Source organism: Gobius niger (genome assembly GCF_951799975.1).
Source record: "Gobius niger genome assembly, chromosome: 1".
NCBI lineage: Eukaryota > Metazoa > Chordata > Actinopteri > Gobiiformes > Gobiidae > Gobius > Gobius niger.
Window position 1 is genome coordinate 22382958 of NC_136852.1, and position 20989 is coordinate 22403946.

Sequence of the window (20989 nt, forward strand, 5' to 3'; positions counted from 1 at the left end):
TGGAGGTATTCCTACAAGCACACAGTGACAGAGATCCTGTTCATACATTATGTACAAATGAATGAACGATTCAACATTTTGAATCGTTCATTTTTTGGCAAAAACATGTCTCAGTATTAACAGGGTTGAATTGCAAATGAGTTAGCAGCAGTATATCAGTTATAGCAATCTTAGCAGCACATGTTTACAAGTTAATGTAATGCAGGACTACTATCAGTACAGTGGGAATGACTCATTTGTTCTGGTTCGTACTTTTCAAGCTATTGTTATGTTTACCAAAAGAACAATTACCAATTCAGCATTTTATTTAATATGGTCACATATTTCACAAACTTTAGTTCAACACTCTAAAGAAACGTTGATATCTCTGGGAAACACATGAAATCATGAAGCTAAAGAAATTCCGAGGGCAGTTCATGTACTTACCTCCGCCCCCCACCCACACAAAATCCACAAAATAAATACAAAAATCCCTCATGGATGGCTTCAGATTCTCCCAATTTAGTCTCACATGGCTAAGTCACATGCAATGCTGCCTGTAATATTTGCTCAACTCATTCAAATTACAGTAGACACTTACTGTGGCCAGCTCCAAGTCAGCTGGCTGTGGTTCGCTGGATGAAGAGGTCGTCATTTCGGACACAGGCGCGGGTGCCATAAAACCCGAACGGGGCAGGAGCAGGACAAGACAGGGGAATAGCAACATGGCCAAAATTTGATTCGATTTTGCACTATATCAATTGAAATGGCTTGCATAAAGAACATGAGGGCAAGCGGGTAAGGTTAATGAGGAAGCTCTTTTTAAATGGTTATTGTGAGTCACAGCCAAATCCAAGGAAAGCCTCCAAAAGTGGCCTGGAATTAGGGAGGGGTTAGCTGACAACTGGGTATAGCCTTAAAAAAAATGTTGCAAGATAGGGTGACAAACAAGACAAAGGCAGAGTGACTTTAGATGATGCAATTTGGTTTCGCTTCGAGTAAATTTAGAAAATAAATAGAAAGCTTTGACTTTGTATGAAACAATATGAGACTTCTTTGGTTTTGGTTAAGGAGTCAACATGTAACTGTGCCAAGCCTTATTAGATAGAGAGGGTTGCATTGCCAAGAAAATAATAAACATACAATCAGGACCATGGGAACAAATGTACCTTTAGGGAAAACTTGCATTCACAATGATAGACAACAGAGCAGTGAAAGAAAAACAGGTGAGATATCAGACCCGGTTCAATTTGAGGCACAGATTGAAAGGCTCAATTAAAGTGCTTAGGTTTTGCAATGAGGTGCATATACAAAGCATGTGCTTTCTATGTCTGTTCCAAAAAAATCAGTGCTGAAGTCTAATTGAGTCATTTACAAAAAAAATTGTGATTTGTGCCTCCATGATTTGTGCCTCCAGAAATAAACATGAGCCACACAGTAGCATTAGATAGAAATATGAACATTGTGAAAAGCCTAAAGGAGAAGAAGACATTTGTGTTAAATCCTTCAGTGATGAAACTTAAACATGAGGCAAGACACTAATGAAATCTTTACTGTGTCCTAACCATCTACATCCACCGTGCATGTGTAAAGCCATGTATTGTCAGCTGAACTTCTCTTGAGGTAAATCTATAATCTTTCAACACATTGAGGACACGTCCCACGCATTCTGCAATCTCGGCCAAAATAAAACCATCAAAGATAAGTAGAGTCCTTATTTAGCACATGCATGTTAGAGATTTCAATGAAAGAGTTTGTTAGGAAGGAACCAAATTGCAGAGGTGGATTTTAAGGCCTTCCCCAAAAAGAAAATGCCTGCAAGCCAGGATGCCAGGACGGGCAAGGGAGGTTTTGTGGTGGACTGAGACAGTAATTAGGTTTATGATTGCAGACCTTAACAGCTCGACAGTATTCCCCTGCAGGCCACTGTGCCCGGGACATGGTTTTCACACATTTGATGCATTGATTTAAAGTAATGAAGTCACTTTAGGTGATGACTTGCTGTTAACATAAGGCTGTGAGTTTTTCCTTAAACAACCTCACACCTAAAAGAGACTTGGGGTAGGCAAACACCATTTTCACCAGAAAGTATTGTGTTATATTATACAGATAGAATAACAGTGGAACTTGGGGATCCTCCTCCAGAAATGTTTTAAAAGTATTGCCATTATATTTGGACTACTATACCAGCTGCTTGGATCTCTGTTGTGTGCAATCATATTCCCCAAATTCACCTTAGGGGTAAATGGATGTGTTTAGGGGCGGCACAGGGTTAGCGCTCGTGTGTCACAACGAGAAGGTCCAAGGTTCGATTCAGGACAGGGCCTTTCTATGTGGAGTTTGCATGTTCTCTGCATAGGTTTTTTCCCCCTACCACTGAAAACATGTACAATAGATAAAAGAGAGTGTTTGAAAGTGCGCATGGGAGACGACAGATGGAAATTAGCCCATGGCCTACAATCCGGTGTGGTGTGTTTACATGAGACCCATCTATGTTCATTAACATGCACTGTCCCAACCAAATAAACCAAACCCATTTTGCCCCAGGCCTGACATTACCTGCCTCTTCTGTTTACTGTTTAAGCATGAACGTGCTTCATACAACTACAACATACAACAAGAACCCCCTGAAAACGTTATACTATCAAATTCCCTATATGACATCTGACACAAAAGTTTCAGATTTGAAACAAATACACTGTTGTGCACACTGCATCTAATTGTGTTTATAAAACATTGTATTTGTTTAATCGTCAAAGTTTTTTTTTTTTTTTTTTTTTTTTTAACTTTAGACAAAGAAATGGTGGGGATTTTTTGTAAGTGTGACAGTAAAGTTACTGATCCTCTTTATGCTTGTGCTCTGCTGAACCCTGGTGGTGGGTGCGCGAATGTGCAGCCCTGTCAGATTTGCTTAGCCTCAGCCCCAGAGTAAAGTGATTGCAAAAGTTAATCCCACAATCAGAATCGTTTTTTGACTTGATTGTTATGATTTTCAATTGAGCCACATCAGTAATTGTACCTTTAGTTCTATTGGCCCAAACCGTGAATTTCTCCATTGTGAGATCAATAAAGGATTATGTTATCTTATCTTATCTCTGAGAAACATGACACAAATGCTATGGTTTGCTTTTCAGGCGGCCCAGACATTCAGGTAGTTGTAGGACGTGGTTCATTTGCTAAGGGCCACTTTATCCATCTGTACTTAACTGTTTTACCGATGTTATCGGATGTGAGCAGGTAAACCAGGTTGATGTGAGCTTTATTTTATAGTGATATCAAAAATACTCTGCTCACATGGACACCTTGTGAATATGACATCACTGTGCATCAAAATATAAATAAATAATCTTGTCTGAATGGTATTTTTCCATGTCTGTTTATTTGTCAGTCGCCTCTTTTAAAGTAAACAGCAAAAAGTCCCTGAGAACCAACTTCCCCCAGAGTGACTCAGGAGCTCTTTGTAACCACAGTAAACTCCTGTGAGGATACAAGAAAACCTAGCAATACATAAGATCGAGTATCCTAAATGTTATAATATCAGGCCATTGTTTTTGATGCAATACAGTTAACTGATGGGACAATGTGTAAATATGTAAATTGAGAAACAAATACAAAACAAATACTATTGTTGACGAGATCAATTCTGTATCACTGCATAGACTGGACAAACGTCACTCTAGCCTCTGCTTCCTTGTTGTTTTCCCTTTGTATTATAATATATTATAAGTTATTACAGGGGTTGCACAGTGGTTCTACAGTGTGAAATAGTTTGATTTGGCCCATTATCTGTGACAGTAAGTGGCCTATTTTAGTCTCTGAGGTCTAGGTACCTCAGCCACTGACCGAGACACTGTCATTACCAGAAAAATCCCTGCACATGATAACAGGAATCGTGACCCAAAGTGTCAAATCATTTGGTGACATACATCCACAGTCAGGAGTCTTGTCTAGTCGTCCAGCTTTATTTCTAAAAATATATAATCGAAAACATGTGGAGCCAGTGAACCCCAGCACATTTACAGACTAACAGTGACACAATTCAATGGTATAAAATAAAAAAAAAAGCTTACTTAATGATGCCGTAGTGAGCATTATTAAGCAAGCATTTTTTACTTTTATGCCATATTGCACTTTTTATGTGCAGTATGCAGTATAACATTCCCTGAAAAGTGAATATTGGACCAGACTTGTACAATGTAATCATAGACACTGATTCACGTTCTGCTGCACAAATGAGGGAAAACCCATAAATCTAGCATTCCCATTGATTCAGCATGTTGTGACCATTGATGGTAAAAGGTCCATGGCTTGGACTTGTGAAATAACTTTAAAATAAGTCATTCGGTTCCAGAGCATGTTTCTATTTGCAAATGTCTTAAGTCATGGTAATTTTACCCTTTAGGGGATGCTGTGTTGTCATTGCCCCTTGAGTGGGTTCAAAGCAGGCCAGTGCGAGGTCTGTACAGTATATTTGACAAACAAGCACATTCTTAGACCCTGGGAGGAGGAAGTGGCTACATTAGGTGCTTTTACATGAATCACGGAGGAGCATTGAAGACAGCCTAAAGCAGTATAAATACCACTCAGAGACACTTGTCCTCCATGAGTGTTTTGGACGAGACAAAAGCAACAATGACCGGTTTACTGCTGCTGCTGGTGGGCCTGGTGGCTCACTGTTTGGCTGGACCACTGCCCCAAGACAACAAGGACAACATGCTACTGGCTGAGGTATGATATGCATAGATCATAGATGAATTCAACAAATGTCACAGAGTGTAATATTTTGTTTCTTCCCAATCAGAGGTATCTACGGCAGTTTTATGGCCTCCCAGCTGGACTCAAGGGAAGGCAGGGTTCACAAGATGCATTTCAGGACAAAATAAAAGAGATGCAGGAATTTTTCCAACTTACAGTAAGTCAAATGTGTTCTTTTTTTCTTATATACATTAAATAGTGTAAAAAGGACAGATTACCACACTATGCTAAAGTTGCATAGTAAAACATTTTTTTGTTTGTTAATCCAACCATAAGTCAAACACTAACAGAGAACATTATATAGAGCAACGTCAAAATGTAATGCACACAATAAGGAGCAGAAGAGGGAGGGATGGCGAGAGTTCAGCATACAGTGAACACCTTACCTTAATACTGCTTACCTCTCCTTGTGTTGCCACTGATAACTGGGCCAGTATTACTGCAATTACTGACTGATGATTGACTCTGCAACAATTGCCACTCCAACTGCAGTCTTGCCTAGATCAAGCAATAAGTACAATTTCATTTCACAATACTTTCAAGAAAAAAACACCCTAAACAAAACAAAAGAATGTGAAGTGTGTATTTATATCAATTTTGTTGTTTTTTCAAAGGTAACAGGGAATCTGGATGAAAACACTTTGGACATGATGCGGCAGCCCAGATGTGGAGTTCCAGATGTTGGAGAATATAATCACTTTCCCCGAAAATTGAAGTGGCAAAACAACAACGTCACATTCAGGTAATGTATATATGTACTCTAAGAATATAGTTGTATTGTAGAAATCTTACCTTGTGCCTCCTTGTGTGTAGGATTGTGAATTACACCCCTGATCTAAAAAAATCAGACGTGGACAGAGCCATTCGAACTGCCCTCAACGTTTGGGCTGACGTCACTCCTTTGACCTTTAAGAAACTGCATCAGGGCAACGCGGACATCATGATCAGCTTTGGCAGCAGAGGTCTAATTGACTTGTTGTTTTAGTCCTGATACTTGGGTTCAAAATGCACGGTTTACGCGCTGGTGCCTTGTTGAGGGAATGATAACACGCTTTGAATAGACAATCTAATGACACACAATCATGTTTGTTGTCTGGCTCCTTTGACTGCAGAACATGGAGACTACAATCCTTTTGACGGGCCTAATGGGCTGCTGGCTCATGCCTACCCCCCCGGACAGGGGATAGGGGGAGACACACACTTTGATGAGGATGAACACTGGTCCAAAGACTCCAGTGGTAAATAACTATACACAGAGAAGCATTTTGTTTATGTTGTATACTGTCATGCACAAGACTTCAATCTATGTTGAGTAAAGATAATCGCTGCAAATGTACCTTTGGTTACAGTTTCAAGCCTGGTTTTCTATGCTTTGCTCTCATGCACCACTCCTGTGGCGGAGACTAGAAAGTTCTGGGAAAGTGCAAACAATTTCCATTTAGCATAAAGAATGTTACACTCAACTATTAAGGATGGGGGGTTTTTAACAAATGTTTTTTTTTTACCTATTTATTAACAACCATATGAAAGAGCTAACATGGTCACCTGTTTCCATATATAGCCTCTAATAAAATGTTATTAGAAATCTAAAAAGGTAGGTGATTTTACTCTGGTGGTGCAGTGGGAAAAATTATTGTAGATTTGTTCTTTTTCTGTTAACACTTAACATGTTTTGTCTACAGCCTACAACCTGTTCATAGTGGCAGCACATGAGTTGGGGCATGCCCTTGGGATGTCCCATTCAACAGACGCGGGTGCTTTGATGTACCCTGTGTACTCCTACGGAATAGGATATCCCCTCACTGAAGATGACATTGAGGGCATTCAAGATCTCTATGGTAAAATACATTTAATGTGAATGACGTGTGCAGAACATATCAAGAGCTTCAATTAACAACTTGATGTCTACTCTTAGGAGAAAACCCAGATCACAAAAAGGTCAAGCCAAAGCCTGATGCCCCAGAGAAATGTGACCCTAAGATGAGTTTTGATGCTGTAACTGAATTGAGAGGAGAGACCATCATCTTCAAAGACAGGTACAAAACTTACCATTATACTCTAACATTTGAGTAGTCGTAACATCTTAATTTAGTGTTAGTAGTCGGCAGCTGTAATTGTAGCTGTGTAGCATTTTCCGTTATACCCAGTCACGTCATGAAAGAGCCATGTTTCTGTCCCGCTCGGTGTGAGGTTGCTGTATTTCATGGATTATATCTTTGTCACAGATTTTACTGGCGAATCCATCCCCAGTTTGTTGAGCCAGAGCAGACCCTGATCAAGTCCACCTGGCCCTCTCTGCCAAACAAAGTGGACGCAGCCTACGAAAACCCAGAGAAAGACCTGGTCTTTATTTTCAGCGGTCAGTTTCACATTTTGACTGACTTGAATATTGTCGAAGGTTTATGATATTTTATTGGTGTGTTTCAACAGGGATCAAAATGTGGGCCTTGAACGGATATACCCTTGTGGATGGGTACCCTAAATACATTCACAGGCTGGGCTTGCCTAAATCTGTCAGGAAAATAGATGCAGCAGTGCACATCAGAGACACTGGGAAGACTCTGCTCTTCACTGATGAGGAATACTGGAGGTAATCAAAACAACAAAATGTATTTACTTTATTTACGATTTATAACAAGCCCCTCCCCAATTATATTATATATAGTACTTGAAGTCTTTAATTGTTACGCAAATTAAAGACTTCAATTTACATTCAGATAGAATTCTACACTCAGATAAAGGTAAAAAACTGACGGACTAAAACAGAATTTGAAATGAACCAAGATATTTAAAAGTTTTAATTGTATGATCTCCTATTTTTGGTTTTTTAAGAGAGTGTGTGAATCCCTTAATGTCCAAATAGCAAAATACTACTGACCACTAAGACAATATTCACTGCTGTATTATATCATCCAAAATCATTTTTTCATTCACAGCTTTGATGAAGCGTCAGGAAGAATGGACAAGGGATACCCACGCTCCATTGAGACTGATTTCCCAGGAATGCATGATGAAGTTGATGCTGCTGCATATCACTATGGTACAATACAGCCTTGAGTATATTTCAGAACTTTTAAAAAGTCTAAGTATTCATGTTTATATTTCAGGTTACTTGTATTTCTTCCATGAAGAAGTCCAATATGAGTACAGCTACAACTCAAGGAAAGTCATCCGCATCCTCAGAGCCAACTCTATCCTCAACTGTTGATCATCTTCTGTTGACTTTTTGTTATACAATTCACTTAAAATTTACAACATATTTTCCTTTTAAATGTGCAGGACATGTTAACCTTTAAATTTGCCAGACACTGAATTCTTGAAGTTCAAAGTCAGTCTTACTCCTCTTATTTATATTTATTTATGTGTGTTTATATATGTGTTTTGAATGTGAGATTTCCTCAGTGTTGCAGTGAGTGTTTTGTATTATATTAAAAGTGCAAATTTTGCAGTAAAAAGTTACTGAAGAACTTGTTCGGCTTTTCAAACTGTTGCATGCACACAATTTAACCCTTTACTTGGTTTATTGATGCAATTGTGGAAGACTGCAGAAAACACTGATTTTACATAGAACCCACGTTGTAATTTTTGATGGGGTCCACTAGAGGGCACTCTTAGCAATGACACACGAATTGGACCTAACCAGAGCCTCTTCAAAATCTTACCATGAGAAGCTGTAGCAACATCACTTACTCAAGAGCCAAACCCTTATACATAATCCTTCCTGGTTTGACACAGACAGAAATAAGTAATAATTTTGCAATACATTTACAAAATGAATGGCCTCATTCAGTTCTGTGCTAAAACGTGAAGTCAATTACTCTGAATGCAGTCATATAGAACCTGTTTTATTGCATTTGTTTATGCGCTGTGAGCTTCTCTCTAAAATTTAGGAGCCTGGTCTGAGCAGAGCTGTATTACCCACAGACCCTATCATGTGGATGTAATTACAGAGCAGTGGAGCAGTCACCTTATTTGCTGATGTTGAAACAAACCATAAACCTGGTCATTTCGGGGCTAGGCTTTTACACTTCAAATTATATCTATGCTAATATTTATACTTCAAGTGAACTAACTCTATTTATTAAATCTGCAGTGCCCTGTCATTAGCAAGTGTTAAATCTGATACAATATCTTCAGCCTCACCACATTGTTTTCTTCGGGACATCTGTGTTTAAATGGTCATTGTGTTGTGGCAAACTGCAAGGAAAAAGACAAGACAAAGAAAAAGGCTAAACAACGAAGCTTATTGTTCAATGTTTAGCACAAGGCCAGCAGTGTTAGAGCGTGTTCCAGAGTCAAAGTGTGCTCACGATAGTGCTCTCTGGTCCCTTTTCACAAAATCGTTGCTATTACAATTGATCTACACATTTATATGCTATGCTACTGTGCAGACATTTGCACTGGTGTTGATTTCATCGCACTGGTGAAGTACATTTATGTGCTCGAGAAGATGTGTGACTTGAGTAAAACAAACAACCTACTCTTCCCACTGCAAATATATCTATAAGTGAAAACTGTGTCATGTTCACATATACAAAGATGTGAAGTTTGTACTTTCTATTCCTTATCTTAACAATTATTCCTTTCAATCTATTTACATGTTGTATTTTTTGGCAATATCAGAATTTTCAAATTATTTCTTGTCCTGTTTGTTGAATTATGTACACTTAATCATGGATCAGGCTTTTACAGTCAAATAGTTACTCAGCACTTGTGGTTGGGGCTGCTGCATTGTTCTATGTGTCCTGGCTCCGACAATTTGCTTGATGCCTCTTCACCCACTTCCACCAAGTGATGTTCATTGTCCATTGAGGCCTGAAGACTATTGTTATAGAACGTGGCTTGTTGTGGTACACTGTGTAAAGAAAGCATGCAAAGACTGACTACAGGGTCTGAAGGAACAAAACATGTTGCATGACTTGGTACCAGATAACCGTGTGATCTGGACATCAGGAGTACCATAATTATCCTCACAGAGTCATGCTCTCTACGTGATCGGAATGAATGTTACAGAGGCTTGTTTAAAATCCCGCCTACTCACTTTTAAGTTGATCAAACCTGTGCCCTATTACCTGCAGTGTGACCAAACAAAACAGATGATGCAAGGATCATGTAATAGGAAGGAGGAGCTGTGCCTTCAAAGGAAACCTCTTGTCCAGAGTGTGTGATTGAAAGCAGATGGTGAAGCAGGATGTGCAAAAGGGCAGTGAGAATCCTCTGGGAAAGCCCCTTAGATCACCCCATAATAAACAAAACACAACATTACTCACTTAGTAGAAATGGCCTTTCTAATGAATTCCCTCAAAAGCACTTCGGGTGGTGATCTTTTTCATTTATGCTGTATGTCCTTATCAGTATACATACTGTACAATACATACCCATAAGCTCAAAACCAGCTACATTTACTAGCAGCAATAGAAATCTTTAAAGACAATTTAACAAATTTACCTCATATCCTTGAGCTTTTGCCTACTATTGTTTTGTTATCATTTTCTAGTGGCAGAGATCTGTTTGTTGCTTGTTTTTGTGCATTTCACCTGCTGTTGCTGGTGTGCGTGGACTGGAGAAAGCATTGAATTTAATTTTATTTAATCAGGGACAATGCACAAAAGACATCACCCTAAACAAAGAAGAGATGTCGTGTGTCAGTTTATAGCAGATAGCAGATCATTTCCACCTGCAGTCCCTGGACAGGTTGATTTATATTTATTTTGTATGCAGAATTACGCTAAAGTGGTCCGCGAACTGTCAGTACCAAAGGCCATGAACAGCTTCTGTAGTTTCTTCTCTTGTTTACATTAGTTTTACTCCTATTACAGTTAGTCATTGGTCCGCCTATCTCATAAAAGCAAATGCTGGCCAAAACAAGTGTATTATCAGATTGTTCTATCAGTCATGGGCATGTTTATACGTGTTCATTTGATATCATGTAGCCACAAGAGCCTCCAAACAAGGACACTAACATACATCACTGTGCAGTTGTAACTTGTCCCTGTAAAGAGCTCTCATACAGAACATGTTCAAATGAGTGCTGTTACTTACATAAGCGACCTCTGGGGACCTTTGGAGATTTTCTGTCACCTTATAAGCTGAGCGCTGACTGGCTCTGTGGTTCGGTGTCTATTTTCACCAAAACAAAAGGATAAATTCAAAACATTGTCAATGTGCCATTCAAATGTTTGTCTCATAAAAGCTAAACGTCTTCTTGTGGCCAGTAAACATACACCTGGGCTCACACAATAGCTTTAGTAAGTATTCTTTTATTAAGGCAATCTCATGTTTCCTGGGAGTGAAAATTAAAACCATGAATTTGACAATAGTGCGCTTCAAATGTTGGAGCAAAGAGATTTAGTTGCATGAATAGCTTTAAACGGGTGTATTCAGGGCAAGATGAGTTGGTTTTGTTGACTAAACTGCTTTGTCTTTCTTTTCTTTCTTCAATTGGGTTTCACCATAGCATAATTCCTGGTCATTACAATATGACTTTGTGTAAGCTGGCATTCATCATGGCTCTTAATAAACATATGAAATAACTTAATAACATTGTGCAAAATGTATTGCTAAACCAAGCTTTTGATCTACGTTTAACTCCCAGACACAGGACTGTTGGAAATGACATGTTGTAAGTGCTGTCCTCGGTGATTGCATGTCCATATCTGTAGGCTTGATAACATCACTTCAAATCCCAGCGAGCGCCATAGTTAGGCATCATCCTGCTTGAAGAGAGAAGATAAAGTCGCTGTGGCAATCGCTCCAGATTTAGATTTGTCTGGCATCGGTGACATAAGGATTCTTCTGTCCAAACTTCGAGAGATACTGTTTTCCATTGCTGATCTATCAAGTTGTACTTACAAGGCCATATCTACTTCTGCTATTACTATGCAACTTGAATTCAAGGCAGCATTTGTTGGCTGTTGCTGAGTTTGCATGTTCTCTGTGTGTCTGCGTAGGATTCCTCCGGGTGCTCCAGTTTTTACCCTACCACTAAAAACATGCACAATAGGCCAAAATGATTGAAATGAATGAGTGTGAGCGAGTTTGCAGTGGCCAAACTTGGTTAAAACAGGCTTGTAAAGCGCAATACAAATGTAAGCCATTATTATTAGGTAGTAGTAGTGACCAAAACGTAAAAACGCAGCTTCAGGCATGGCAATGGTGAAAAACTGGGACACCTGGGACACAGGGCGTGAAACTGGTACTGTCCCGGGTAAAATGGGACTGTCCCGGGTAAACTGGGACGTCTGGTCACCCTAAGCAAGTTGTCTTTTGCTTCATTTAACTGCTGCTTGTGGGCTGTCTCATGTCTTATAATAGTCAACTAAAACCAGCCATATATAGTTACTTTTGTCCCATGGTTTAGGGATGGACAGGGATTTTTTGACCGCTTTTGCTCACCATAGACTTTTTTTTACCCGATTGCGTTTTTTTGTTGAGTTGTTTGAAAAAAGAAAACAACTTTCAGCCATTTGTTGATCAGAAGAAGAATTCATAGGTGGACAGGGCGTCTGTTTTTAATCTGATTAGTTTGCATTCTTGGAATTGCTCTGCCTTTTCACAGTTATTAGCAAAACACCATGGAATACTATAGCTGGTTTCACTTGTTCTTCATGGACTTTTAGAGACAGACACATCTGGAAGTGCTTTGTGCAATGGGGTCATCTTGATGCAGCCTCCCACTAAACTGAAGAGAAATGACGCACAGAAAGCTTAAGTCATACTGCAAGTTATAAAACAGCATAAAATAAAATAAGGCTCATAATAATAGGGCAAATAATTTGGAAATGAGTAAGGTGCCAGACATTATTCACTCGGTTGGCCAGAAGGCACAACATAAGAGGAGGCCCATTAACAGTGAATCCCTGAAATACGGCTGGCTCACAAAAAAAGAAAGCCGGTAGGTAAATTATCCATCCTGAAATGAAGAACTGTGCTGCTACACAGTCTGACAATAGCGCTATTCTTTAGAGCCGAGATGACCGGTCTCCTGTTCCTCGAGCATTTTAGCCTCATTTATGCAGTATGAGAAATAGCCCTTCCAAGTTGCACCTTTTTTTTTTTGCTGCGTCTTGTCGGAGTTTGAGAAAGAAGGGCATTTTTCTCATTGCCAAAAACACACGGGAAATCTTCAGTCACCGTGACGACAGCCATTTCTCTCTCTTTCCCTCTCCTTGTCTCTTTGCTATAGACACCACTTTGGCAGGACACCAGCCCGGTTTAGACTGCCAAACCAGGGCATGTTCTGCACTCAAATGCCTTAAAAAACATCTTAGGACACCATCCTGAACATTCCTTTTCTAGTAAACTGAACTAAATGGAGTAAAGTTTGAGACAGACAGACAGACAGACACACCCGTCGTTGAGTTAGTCAGGGCCTTGTGGGAAAGGATCCTGTCCAATAATGCCCAAAAAGACACACTCATGTTTTGAGGCAACCACAACCATTTCCTGTTACTGTTGACGTCACTTGGATACAAAACAATGTCTGCTATTGGTACATGAACCAGTTAAAATATACTTCCCCCATCCAAATAGAGATGCATCATGTATTATTAGCCAATGCCGTTTATTTTTAAGTTTCGTAAGGCATTTCATAAACTACGTAATTTGCTTCAGAGATTTTGCTTTACCGAAAAGTATAGATTTATTTATTATCTTGTTGTAAGTAACAACTATCAAGTCAGTGTATCTTATTTATTACATAGAAGGCAATTCGCTACACAACATAGAAAGACAGTATAAACCTCTATGAAATCAAAATCCCTCGTGCCACGTGCGGTCCTCCTGAGCCTTTTCCACAGGAATGTCAAACAATGATTTCCAGTTGTTTAATTACTGCCGACAGTGGATAAACAGGATACACCTCTGGTATCAAAGCACTTTCTCCGAAAACGAAAGGTCAAAGAGCATTGTCCAACATGGTCATGGTTTGTTGACTTCGATTGTGCAAGAAACAAAAAAGTACAGGGTCACCAAGTTCTGTGCGGAAGGCTTAGGTGACCCGATATATTAAGAGTACGGGTAAATGTGAATATGAACAACTCCACACAATCGAGGTGTGTGAAAACAGCAAATACTGAACCAAAATGATGAAGTCCTGACAATGATTAAAATGTGACTACTAATTACAGAAAACATTTTTCCCATTATACAAGCCATATTCTAAAAGAAGTGAAAGAACAATCACATATTTTGAATAGAACAACAGCACTAAGATGGCACTGAAATTCAATTAAGAACAGACAGTAATTGTAGTGGTTAATGAAGTAGTCTGTAGTGTAGCTGGGCAGTATTGAGACAAAGTTACACACATTGGAAGTGCAGAATAAAAATCTTTTTCAAGAACAAGTGCAAAAGGCTTTTCATTTGGTCCTATTTAGTTAATATAGAAATGGATCCGTCACCATACAAACAAATGGCAAGACTTTTTCAATCATTTTCAACTTCAAATATTAACTTAATATGCAGAGATGTTAAGGTTCAGTTGATTCAGAAAGTTTCCATTCCCGTCTCTTCATTTCTAATCTATTCTATTAGTGATTTGTTCAAAAACTGCACAGTAAGTGCTCGCCAGTGTGACATTTCAGTTATTATAAAACTTATTTATAATTTATTTTTTCTTAAACGGTGCATTATGCAACTTACTATGTGAAAAAAAAGTTGACATTTGTGCATGTTTGACCATGTAGTGACTCAGTGGCTGTATGAGTGGTCAGCATGGCGCCTTTACTTTCCATCACAGTGGTCTCTAGGACAGTGTTTTTCAACCACTGTGCCATGGCACACTAGTGTGCCGTGAGATATTGTCTGGTGTGCCTTGGGAAATTATCCAATCTCACCTAATTGTTTTTTTTTTTTTTAATAATGCATTTTACAAATGCATTATTATCCACAAATAATGTACCGTTTTCGAGTGTCTGTGCTGTCTAGTGATCGGCAGAGTAACCATATTATACTCTTCCACATCAGGTAGTACATTTCTTTGAGACAAGAGAATTAGTGATGTATTGAGGCATTGTGGCTAGTGAGACTATACGGTGTTCCTAGTCAAGACACTTTGATGAGAACATTTTGTGCTGGTGGTGTGCCTCGTGATTATTTCAATGAAAAAAATGTGCCTTGGCTCAACAAAGGTTGAAAAACACTGACATAGGACACTCCATCTCACCAGAACACCTACAAAACAATTGATTGGAGCGTTGTAGAGACCACCGTGATCGAAAGTAAAGGCATCATGCTGACCATACAGCCGCTGGGTCACTACAAGATCAATCATGCACAAATATCAACTTGTTTTTTTTCTGCATGAAAAGTTCCATAATGCACCTTTAATGTCTGATCATCAGTGTACATTTTTACAAACAAAAGTGAATGTAATCAACTGAAGTAGTAAATGACTACTTCATAAAAATCCCTAATAACAGGGGTCTGAAATTACACCTTCTGAATCCACTGTACTTAAGGCACACTACCGGCATCTTGATTGCATTGGGATATTTTATTTGGCATATTGTCGTCGCAATTTCACAACCCAATGCCCTCTGCATTACAGTTGAGCACCTCAGTGGGCTGTAGTTGCCCCAGATGCAAATGAAACTGCCCGGGCTTCTTTGTTTTCCAGCATCGGATATCCTGCCCCAGTGTGATACTTTTAATACTGGGCAGGTGGGCGAGCATGTCATTTGGCAACGATACCACCCCGGAGTTGGACAAGTTCAATTCTTGCAGGGAGTCCAGTCCCATGAAAACTTTAGGGTCTAGCTTTTTCAGATTTGGGTTGTTAGAAAGATCCAGGACTTGCAGACTTTGAAGACCCTTGAAGCTAAACTGTTCGATTTCCCAGAGCTCTTTGCAGCCACTGATGGACAAATAAACCAAATCTTTTAGTTGCGAAAACGCCGCTTCTCTTATTGTTTTAATAGGGTTTGCGTCTATATTAAGGTAGCGCAGGGGTAGTCCAGACAACGTTGGGACACTCGTGAAAAGATTGGCGCTCAAGTTTAAGCTTTGAATGTGCAATGTCTTCCCATTCACAGCTGTAGACACTGCTGTAAGTTTATTATTGGACAAATCCAAAGTCACTGGTTCAGCGTTCACTTTGGTAGCAAACACATTCATGTCGAAATCATGGAAGTCATTGTAGCTGATGTCCACGTCTGATAATGGCAGGCCGTAGAACAGGTCCGCGGTCAATGCTGTGAGACTGTTGTGGCTTAGATCCAAGGCCTCCAGATAACGCAGCCTGGACAAAGCACTAGGGCTTACCTGCGGATGATATTACAAAGTAGGTAAAGAGTTTATTGATAAGTCTAGCCAGCGTGCAAAAGAAAACAGGGGAAGGGTGACAGATAAGAGACTGTACAGAGGCCAAAAAAGTAGCTGTCATATAATGCAATAAACGTAATAGCTTTAATAGTGCAATTGCTTACACCTCCATCAGTCAGTAAAACATTTTTTGCTTCTCACACCATGATAAACGTTTGTTGTGCTTACCTGAACTCCATCAACAATCTAGATACTAGGGTTGTGCAATTAATCAAAACTCATCGAAATCGCGATCTGCTAAATCTAATTTTATCATTGTGGGGTTGTGTGCTTACCGTTGTGATGTGGTTGCTGCTGAGGTCTAGGCTGACCAGCGTTGTGTACCCCGGCCCGGACAGCATGGCGTCCGTGAGCGGTCCCATGGAGATGGAGGAGAGGTCCAGGTGTGCGGTGTCCAGCGGGATGGGGATAGGCATTGTCACCCCGGGCTTAAGCCCACTACAGTCCACTCTGGTGAGGCTGAAGCTATCGAACAGGCCGAAACTTTCCACATCACAGCGGCAGCCCGGGTGGCAGTTCTCCACCGCACTGACCTGGACTAATACCAGCAAGGATACACTGAGCCACAGCACAGAAGACATCATTGTCTGTGGAAAGAAAGGACACGAAGAATTAGAGAAGACAGCCAAGTAAAACTGGTTTTAAAAAACTAGTCATCTGAACTCATTTGCACAAATGATTTTTGTGCTCATACAAAAGACAGCAGAACAAGCCAAGTCGTTTAATGCTTTGCGAGCAGGTCTACTTACAGTCTTAGTTTGTAGTGTGACTTCCCAAAGGGTGTGACCTAATTTCTTTAATAAAGTGTTCATTTGTGCTTTCTTTCTTTGTTCATTTACTCACCTGGAAGAAATGCTGTGTAATATAAAAAGGCCCATATATTTTTCAGGACTGAGGACATGTCTTATGCAGGTGCTCAAGGCAAATGTCTCTGTATCACACACCAAAAAACAATGAAAGACAGATATGCAAGTTGACATTCATAACTTTGAACACTTAAGTTGTGTTTACCCTGGTTCTCAATGACACACCTCTATAAGCAGAGTGAGCAGAGGCTACAGATTGTTTAACAAATAGCGCGGTAAAGTGACCCAGGGTCATTGTATATGCAATATGAACGGTCACAATGAGCAGAGACTATGTCCTCTGCAAAGAAATACATTTTCCATTTTCCTATGTAGAAATCCATCGAACCATGTAGTATGGACCTCCAGAAACATGTTCTAAAATGTATGTACTTAATTTGAATTAAAACCATAAATTACAAATATATTTCAAATACTCGGCGCATAAATTCACTGCATTTTTCTTCCACTTACTTTATCTATGAAAGACTATCTTAAAAAAATAAAATAAAAAATCTCTAAACTGGTTTGAATAAACATTTAGGAAACAATTGAAAACTTGATTCCTGTAGATGCTTTGTTGAATAACAGGTCACTGTAAACTGCGTGTGACAGTGCGTTTGTATAATGCTGCTATCAGAGTTGTAGTAAAGGTTAGGCTTTACAAGTTATGTAACAGTATGAGGTAACAGACCTCCGCAACTTGTTAGCATAATGCAAGCTAATTACACCAACAACCCAAAGTCCGAGTGGGGTAACAATGTGCTATGGTTTATTGCATGTAAAAAATGAATTAATGAATAGTTCCATAACTAACAAAAGTGAACTGTGTTAAATTCACTAGAACAGAACAGAATGAATAAAATAGTGCAGAGCCAAAACTAAGCATTGACCGTCCAAAACCATTAATAATGTGTATACTGTATAGCCAGTACAGCACTAGAGTTTTGCTTTTGAATTGTGATAGATAAAGAATTTATGAAACATCATTATCCCACAGCAGCTAGACTCCATTGCTGAGGTTTCTAGCTTATTGGACATAACTGCATAACTGTAATGTTACAATAATTTCTCTTTTTTATTGACCCCATTTCCAAATGTAGCATTTAGAGTAGAACAATCCCAAAATAAAATGTTAAACTGTGACTATCTTATCTGAGACTTTTTTTTTCTGACTCTGTGTCCTGAGGCATGATCATTACATTAAACCCTTTTCTAAAATGAGCTTGACATGTTAAAACAGCGTGTTAGTATCTATAATGAGTCAGGCAACACACACGCCACCACTTTACTGCTCATATTTCATACATGAAACAGTACGTTAGGAGACATTATGCATTGCGACAAACCAATGTGTGTATATTTTCCCCTCTGTGGCTCACGTCCCTGAAAGCCTTGTTACCAAACCACAGAGCCCCATATGCAGACTAAACATGAGAAAACTCCCAGTAAAACACCAAAAGTGGTCATGTGTTTACCAAGGTGGTCATCAACAGCTCATCGCCTCGTCTCTTCCTCCGCTCTGCATTTTTACCTTCACCATCTGCGGCTTCACTGAGAACCGTGAACTCTAAGTTACCAGGTGGTGAGTCCAGACTTCCAGTAATAAATCTCTTCTAACAACAACCTGCTGTCTCCTCTGCCTTCAAATCACACGTATCCACATAAACATCACCCAGAAGGGAAGGCTAGGTAATGACAGTAAGACGACACATTACAATTACATTGTACGTGCCAAACTAGCAGGTTAATAAATAAGAGAAGCTGGAACTCACAGTGGATAAATGTACTTGTTAGATCAGCTCTCAAGAAAGTGGGTGCAAATAGACAAGAAATGTGCAATCAAGTAATAGGTGGTAGTGGTTAGCGCTCGTGCCTCACAGCTAGAAGGTCCCAGGTTCAATTCCCACTGTGGTTTCCCCTACCACTAAAAACATGTACAATAGGCCTGGATGACAGAGAGTGTGTTTGAGAGTACAAGTGGGGGACAATGGATGGAAAGTTTAAAAAAAAGGCAACAATCAGGCCGTGTTTACTTACATGTATGTTCATTAACATGCACTGTCCCAAACAACTAAATACAAATAACTAGAGGTATCTTATATACAATGAATATATAAAACTTTAAAAGGGCAAAAAATATACATATATAACAGAATGTAAAATATCAGATATCAAAAGTCAATATTGACAGTGCAATGTTTACAGTCATGGTGATGAAGTGATAAAGTGGCTCTGATACAGAGGTCATTGCACGTCATTGCAGTTATTTTACAGTAGGGTTCTGTTTTATAATTTCTTTTTTGACCCTGTTGCTGTGATTTGGTGTAGAGGCTCAGTCCTCAGTGTGAAACCAGATACTGTAGCTTCTAAACTTCCAGAGGAAGTTCCAGAAAGAAGTTTAGAAAGAAAGAAACTGCTTTGTCACAGGAGCTTACAAAACACAACACAAAACACATTAAATAAAAGTGTTCATTTAATGATTCATTGTCAAATCAAATAATCGTGACACCCCCACTAAAAACACTCTTGACATAGGTTTGTGAAATCACGTCCCGGGTCCTTCTCACTTTCACGGCTATTTTCACACAAAGTTGTCATGGGCAAACTTTTACGGCAACCTTTTCCCGCATCAGAGGAACTTTTTACACTTTTAATTAGACTAATAAATTGTTATTTAGGCTGCGTCCCACTGCTATTGTCACCACTCTTCACTTCAAAGCACAAAGCAGAAAGTGTTGCCACAGTAAGCCTATCAAACCGCATGAAGAAAGTGACTGGGAGTTTAATTAAATTGGAGGCCCTTAAGGGGTTTAAAAACAATTAGCCGGAAACAGAGCAGCAGTTTCACTGAGTAAATAGAGACAGTTCTTTTTTTCCCCTAAAGCATGTGTGTAAATTCTCTTTTTTTTTTATTTATACTCTTTTATTTGTTTGGGGCGGGAGAAAAAATATAGTGAAGTTTAAAAACACCTTTTCCCCATCTTGATTTCCAATAGTGCAAAGACCTCAGTGGAAAAGCTTTCGCCCACTAAACATTGGGCTGACAGTTCAGTCAAACCATATGACCTGACACATATACCTGCCTCCTGTTTCTATACACTGGACACTGGGTTTGCTACAGTACCATTAATACTGATATATTTTTGAGCGATCATTGATTGACAAATAGGCCACACATTAAAGACATTAAAAGTGAGTGAATGTAAATGTGTTGTAAAGCTGTTTAGTAATAACACTCCTTTATGTTTTTAATTTGCTACATCTGTCAGTGTGTTTATCTACGTTTATGTATCACGTCTCACCAAAACCACCGTGTGCTGTCATGAGAATGCAGTACTCACATAAGAATAATGTAAAAAAAAATCACATCTCTTTCAGCGATCCGTGTGAAGCGCAGCAAAAAGAAGAAAAAAAAGTATGACCAACACTATCAAGCTACTTTAATATCTTTTTCACGACCACGCCCCTTTTCGCTGTCTTGCACATCTCCCCGGGATGTTTACGCACGTTTTTGGCGCAGATCTTCGTGATAATTCAGACAAAAGTAGTTTGTGACTCCGGTCAGTTCTGCGGGGACAGTGCAGGGCGGTTTCTTAAGCCCGAGCCAAAAGTGAAATTTGACCTGACCACAGTAAAGGCGGACAGGGGGCTCTCTCTCTGCGCTCGCTCATGGCTTTCCCTTGTCCGATAACCACAATATAACCAGGAGTTGCAGCTTAAACCACAATCTAAAGACATTCAGTGACATTGTCCGGTGTTTTCTTGTACCTGTAGATGTCTGTGTTTGCGGTTGGCACTTACTTTTGAAACTTTGGTCCAAACTCGCCACTTTTCGGGGGGATTTTCACTTCACTGCTCCCATTTCCCCCCCCAAAGCCCGCGCAGGCAGCCGCTCCTCTCCCCCCGCTGTGAGTGCGCTCTGTCCCGGGGCTACATGAGCTCCCAGTCCGCCGCGTCCTGTCTCCTCCACTGCGGTGATCTCCAACACAAGCGCTGCCGCCGCTGCTGGAAACACTGGAACACGCTTCGTCTGTCTGGCCCCATCCCATAAAACTCCGCTCCTGCCGCTGGACTGTTTCACTCAC

The 20989-nt window shown here is 39.7% G+C and overlaps 2 protein-coding genes across 2 annotated transcripts; one reads left to right on the plus strand and one right to left on the minus strand.

Moving 5' to 3' along the window:
* The first annotated feature begins 4169 nt into the window (after window positions 1-4169).
* On the plus strand, window positions 4170-7989 carry mmp13b (matrix metallopeptidase 13b). Its single transcript, XM_079572777.1, has 11 exons — window positions 4170-4707; window positions 4781-4891; window positions 5349-5476; window positions 5548-5696; window positions 5847-5972; window positions 6417-6572; window positions 6650-6770; window positions 6960-7093; window positions 7165-7324; window positions 7671-7774; window positions 7842-7989. The coding sequence occupies exons 1-11, from the start codon at window positions 4582-4584 to the stop codon at window positions 7940-7942; spliced, it is 1416 nt and encodes a 471-aa protein (XP_079428903.1). The 5' UTR covers window positions 4170-4581; the 3' UTR covers window positions 7943-7989.
* A 6999-nt stretch (window positions 7990-14988) lies between these two features.
* On the minus strand, window positions 14989-20989 carry tsku (tsukushi small leucine rich proteoglycan homolog). Its single transcript, XM_079564930.1, has 3 exons — window positions 20706-20989; window positions 16332-16643; window positions 14989-15996 (listed from the first exon to the last, which is right to left on the minus strand). The coding sequence occupies exons 2-3, from the start codon at window positions 16638-16640 to the stop codon at window positions 15256-15258; spliced, it is 1050 nt and encodes a 349-aa protein (XP_079421056.1). The 5' UTR covers window positions 16641-16643; window positions 20706-20989; the 3' UTR covers window positions 14989-15255.